Below are 6,308 nucleotides of genomic sequence, written 5' to 3'. Positions count from 1 at the left end.
TTTGTTAAGTTATGCAAACTAAGATGGTACATTTAGTGTGTTTGATAGGTAATAAGGGACATTTTAATATTTGTTAACTATATTTCCTCTAAGTTGCCTTCATATTCTGGGCCTATAGGGATAGTGAGACCCAGAGCTTGATTTCTGGGTCCATTTGATTTTTGTTATCTGAGGTCTAACTCTTGTTCCTAAATCGTCTTTATTATAATCAATATTCTACTTTCTCCTATTGATGTCCCCACCCCTTCTGGTATCTTGGTTTTTTCTTTCAGGGGATTGTATAGGGTAGGGGTAACTTTGTTCTTTTATATTCTTAAACTTTAATTTGTCTTGTTGACTCATGGACCAGTTTAATGTTAATGATTTGATTTTTTTTTTTTGCTTTGAGTGATTTTTATTATAGTATGTATGACTTTTTAGAAGGCTCTCAGTTCTGCAAACTTTAACATGAATGGGTGTAGATGTTTTGATTCACCAAAAATCTTAGTTGTCCCCTTGCCCCACCCAGCTCAAGAACTTTTATATCTTCTAAGAGCATCTGCAATGATTCTACTAATGGCAGAATTTTATTTCATTCAGATTCTTCTGTGGAAGAATTGATAAGTAACCCAGATTAAAAAACAAAACCTGGATCAAACTAGACATATGTGGGGGTCAGTCTGTGACTGCTGCATTAGACCAGAGTAAGATCAGAACAGAGAGGGTGAATGGAGTGTATGACCTACCAACTGGTACTGTAGTCATTTAATGTAGGTTATACAAGAAAGGTACAGATAGAATCTTCTGAAAATCTGTAGACTGAATGCACTGCTAGAACCTTAGTCATCCCCCTTCCCACCTACCTACCTTGCATGTTACAAAGGATTATTTGGTGGTTTACTGCTTACGATGTTAAGCTAGTTGAATCATCTACCAAAAGAAACAGTTACCTCAAAACAGCATCATTCCCCAAATTACAGTTTAATACTTTATCAAGCACCTACCAAAATATAAAGTGTGGGCTGTAGGTTCTCACTGCCTGGGCTTGAATTCTGACCCTCTTGTACTAACTTGGATTTAAGTTGGCTCTGCCTAGCTTCTTCCTCTGTAAAAGGTGTACTGGTGTCTGCCTCATGAGGGAGTGAGGATGGCTGAGTGTGCTTCAGTCTTGGTGCTGTATCCTCATTGCCCTGCTGAACCAGACACTTCCCTTAACCTTATGCAGCTCAGAGTTTTCTTTGAAAATAATGTATTTTTTTTTTTTAGGCCTTTCTAAATTCTGGTATGAAAGAATATTTGGTTTTATAATACAGTCACACTTCGACACGCATGCACTGTCATGTCAAGATAGGATTTAGCCTGAAGGGTCTTAGTTCCTATTGCCTAGAAATGTGCTGGTATTTTAGAATTGAACTTAAGTTAAAAATTTTTAATCTGCTTTTTAAAATTAGATCCAAGAATGTTGAACACATTCTTTAGCTCATTGGTAAGAATAAACTATACCTAATATGTTCCAAAAAAGTGAATTTTCATAGCAGATAAAGCTTTTCCTAGATTAAAAAAAAAAAACAACTTGATACAGCTGTTTTAAAACACTTCCATGGCCATTCACTGTACTTCCCTATTGTGTCTTTTCAGGTCCTTTTAATATTTCCTTCCTGTTTCGGTGCTTGAAAGTTTTTTTTGTTTTGTTTTGTTTTTTGTTTTTTTTTTTTTTTAGTAACAGCATAATTTTCATGGCAGTATCCATTAAATGTTAGTAAAACAAAAAAGCATAGCATTGGATATAAATCATCAAATTGGATGACTACTTCTACAGTCTTCATTTTTTAAGCTGCTGGGTAAAATTTCATGGAGATGGGCCCTTAAATACAACTCATTTTTGCCAAAATAATGTGAGTTTGATCATGTTACATTAAAGAACAAACATTCATGATGTTTGCATCTAATAGTCCCATACAAAATAAACTTTGGATTTGAAAGGAGAATTGGCAAAATTAACATTCTTTGTGGTTTAGTGTCAAGTCCCTTAATTATAGGAAGGTTTTCCTCATTTTAGTGGTTGTTAAAGGAAATTACGAAATAAGTCCTCTGCCCTCAGCAGTTGATTACCTCACAACCTGCTTGACTTTGGTAAGGTTTAAATGTGGACCGGTCACCTAGTACAGGGGCCACAGTGGTAGACATCAGTAGTCACTGTGCTCAGATGACAGGAATCAGACTTCTGCATTTCCAGCAGCCACTACAACTCAGATGGCACTGGAGATGGACGTGACTTTGCATCCCCACACTTCTGATGAAGAGGATCTGTGCTGTGACCAGAATGCAAATCTTGACTGATGTCAAGGGAAGAAAAGCAAAGAAGGAAATCTGTTTCACTCAGCACATATACTTTTTTTTTTTTAATCTCCCTCCCCTTATTTTAAAAAAATTCAGGTATGTTTAGTATCCTTTAAATACCTCTCATGTAGTCAGGGGATCTAAACTATGGTCACAGATTTATAAACTGATGTTAAACAGGATCACTCACTTTGATGGCATCTTCCACTGTATCTGCACAGAGGAAATCAGAAGTACTAAAGATCTGTGTCTCTGACATGGTTTGCAGTAAGGTTCAAACAGAAGGGGCTGAGCCAAGTCAAAAACGTGTCCCCCCCCCCCCCGGACTAGTACAGAATTTCTTGATTACCAAGAAAGCGTTATATAGTTGTGATACTTGAAGAGCCTTAAAAGCCCATACACAAAAGCATGGAGAGCACCGTTTAGATACACAGATTCCAGGCCCTCACCTCTAGGCCTGCTGAACTGGAATTTGACTTCAGCAGCAGGTCTCAAAAACCCCAGCTGACTGCAATATATATAGGGGGTCTTTGGGAAACACTTCTTATACAGTCTAGAAGAGGATAATCAGCATCGTTAGTCACTAGGGAAATGCGAAGCAGAACAACAAGATGCTTCTTCACACCTTCAGGATGGCCATTATCAAGAATGAAAAGTGCTGGCATGGACTTGGGGAAACTGGAAACTGTGTATTGTTAGTGGGAAGCCAGGGTGGTTCTGCAGGTGTATTTCCAAAAGGATGAAAAACGGACTTGAATAGCTGTAGCCTAGTGGTAGAAACAACAGATGAATGAGAGTGTGGCATGTGCAAACAGTGGAATATTATTCAGTCTTGAAGAAATTCTGATACATGCTGCAACAGGGATAAACCTCCACATGCTAAGTGAAATGTGCCAGATGTAAAAGGACAGCTACACAATGATTCCACTTACATAAGGTACTTAGAATAGGCAGATGTATAGAGACAAAATAGTGTAACGGGTCTAGGGGATGGAGGAATGGGGAGTCACTGATGAGTGGACACAGTTTCAGTAAGATGACGACAAAGTTTTGGTTATGGCTAGTGGTAATAGTTGTACAACACTGAGTGTAATTAACATCCCTGAGTTGCAAACTTGCAAGTTAAAATGGTAAATTATCTTGCACGGTATAAAAAACAAGTGAGTAAAAGCTTAGACTTAAAAAACCAAAAACAATGCTAGAGAAATGGTCATACTGTTAAAACTCTGCACACGTCCAGGTTTTCTCAGCTGGCTCCTTTAGTAAGGACATGTGTGCTCATAGCTAGAGGGCACAGAAGATGCCCTACTGCTTACAGACCGGTACAGAGCTGCATGCTCAGGACTCTCGAAGAATACAGGTAACTCCCACTTTTTAAAGTGTGATGCATTGCCTGTGCCGGGTGGAACAAGGCAGAGCAATGTGGGTATCGATTAGCTCTCTCTGGTTGCTGAGAACAAATTAATATCATAGCTTCTTTTCCTCCCTTGTAAGATGATGGAACAGAAATAAAATCACAGTAGTGGTAAGAGATTGAAAGGCTGTCTAACTTCTCAGTGCTCGCTCACTCTCCCCAGATCTGGACTTGCCCTCCCAGAACGCATTCAGATTTTTACTAGCAAGCGTGAGTTCAGTATTTGGGTAACCTGTAGACCCCATTCTTATGCAGGAAATTCCAAAGTTTATGTATCTGTCCTTGTATTTTGTAGTATAGGATTCCATTACCCGTAGGAATAATGATTAGCCATTGCTCAATGTTATTTTATGCTGCATTCTAACTTTATCTTCACAGTAACACTGATGAGTACTACTATTTACATTTTAAAGGTAAGGAAAACTAAGATACAGAAAGTTTAAATGCCAGTAAGTAGAGAAGCCTAACTTCGTAGTTATCCATACCATGGACTGAGTCGCAGGAGAAGAGAGGCTTGGAAAGTCTACCAGAACTGGGACTGGCACAGGCAAACAAGGAACAGAAAAGGAGGCCGCAGTAGTCAGGCTAGGGGCCATCCCAGGATGACGGCCGCTTCCCTCTGGAGACTGGACTTTTTCCTAAGATGACAGGGCCAGTGTGTTTCTGTAACATGTGCCCTCTGCCTGATAAAAATGACCAATGTTTACAGGGCGACTTCCCTCAGCATAAGAAGGGACCTATATTGGGATGTGTAGGCCTCAACGTAGAGTTTGCATCACCTGAATACTTTATTTTCCACAAAGACTGTTAATTGGCTATATTGTCACCTTTGCCCAGTTTCCCTTCTAAGTGATTGTTTTCAGGGTCCAATGAAGTCTACAGGTGAATCTGTTAAGGTAATAATGGTCTATACCAGTGGTTCCTGACCTTGAGTACTGACTGGGTGGCTTAGTGAAAGATTTATGGGTACTACCCCTCGAGTTTGATTCAGAAGGTCTGCTGACAGGCTTTGAGAATTTACATTTCTCACAAGTTCTCAGGTGTTTCTGTTCTGGGACCACATGAGAACCACTGTTCCAGACCTTTCCAGGGACAGTAATGCACCCACTAAAGGTAAGAATTCAATTCCGATTTTATCCATTTATTAAATTAACATTTCTGTAATAAACACTAGCCACCCCTTGAGTCAGGTGTGTTACTGCTGTGATTATGTTCACAAATCAGGCACATTTTGCTTACCCCTACTGGTGTGGATAAAATCATCCTGTCAGTACCTTTTTGGCACTTTAAAACTTAAAATTCTGAAAAGTTGATTTGGGCCTACAGTTTGCTATTTAAGAGACCAGGCCTGGTCTTGACAGTAAAACCACCATCAAAAGCTGCATTAAGAACTTCATCCAGGCAGCTTGCTGTGACAAAGCTTAAATCCTGCCGGACATTGCCTGGGATTTCTTCAAGGTCTTTTTCATTCCTCTGAGGGATAATGACACGCTTCAGTCCCGCTCTGTGTGCTGCCAGCACTTTGTCTTTAATTCCACCCACCTGTAGGAGAGAAGAACGTGATTAAAGTTTATGGTCATCCTCAGGCTGTGGAAGAAATCCTGACCCACCTTTCTTTCACAGCTATTTTAAAACATCCAAATCGTCTTCCATTTTTTAACAGCATGAGCCAGGAAATCCACTAAAAACATTAATGGTAAGTTCTTTACATTTCAATTAGTATATTAAGTCCTTTTAACGGGAGAAACTAAATTTTTGATAGGAATAAGCACCTCTTTTGTCTATTATCCCTTTTATATTGTCAAGGTTAACATTTATGTTCCTGTCTACTCACAACACTCTTGTTTGTGGATTGACTCTGAAAAAGCATTACATTGTTTGGACCATAAATACCACTCCTACACAGCTTAGCTGCATGCCAGGGTTATTTCCTTCTGCATAGGGTTACAGCCATGATGACCTCTGTGCCACCTGATGAAGAAAACATATTTCCAGGTGATCCAGGCTCTCATGGTGGTTTTAAAATACATCCAGAATGGATGGTCCCTTCAAAAGGTGGAGTCTAATTCCCTTCCCTTGAATGTGTGCCAGACTTAGCAATTCACTTATAAGAAAAAGTGTGGAAAGTGATGCTCTACGACTTCCAATATTAAGTCATTAAAAAGTAAGAGTTTCTGCCTGGATCTCTCTTGAATCTCTTGCCCTGGAGGTCACCAGCTGCCATGTCTGAGGTCACCCAAACAGCCTATGGAGAAGCCCTAAGGTGAGCAACTGGGGCCTCCTGCCAACCAGCACCAATCTGCAGTTACATGAGTGAGCCACGATGGAAGCAGATCCCGCCGCCCCAGCCCACCTTCAGATGACTGCAACGTGGCAGAGACCCTGAGCCAGAAGGGCCCAACTAAGCCTCTCCTGAATTCCTGACCCACAGAAACTGATAATAAAAAAATACTGCTTTGGGGTGGTGTGTATGCAGCAACAGATAACGAAGGAGCACGCCACCTAGAACGTGCGATTCCTGGAGACGCCTTCTCGGGAGCGCTCCCGCACTGCTGCCCCGACACTGGCTGTTCTG

General features: G+C 40.4%; 1 protein-coding gene across 1 annotated transcript in view; it reads right to left on the bottom strand.

The window, feature by feature from the left end:
- Nucleotides 1-4,853: 4,853 nt before the first annotated feature.
- LONP2 (lon peptidase 2, peroxisomal) overlaps nt 4,854-6,308 on the bottom strand; it is an 82,234-nt gene continuing 80,779 nt past the window's right edge. The window contains exon 15 of the mRNA XM_072967309.1: nt 4,854-5,275. Within this exon, the coding sequence (XP_072823410.1) occupies nt 5,054-5,275 (222 nt within the window). The 3' untranslated portion in view covers nt 4,854-5,053. The remainder of the gene's footprint in view (nt 5,276-6,308) is intronic.

The sequence above is a fragment of the Vicugna pacos genome, chromosome 9 (genome assembly GCF_048564905.1).
Source record: "Vicugna pacos chromosome 9, VicPac4, whole genome shotgun sequence".
Taxonomy (NCBI): domain Eukaryota; kingdom Metazoa; phylum Chordata; class Mammalia; order Artiodactyla; family Camelidae; genus Vicugna; species Vicugna pacos.
This window is presented reverse-complemented; position numbering and strand designations above follow the sequence as displayed.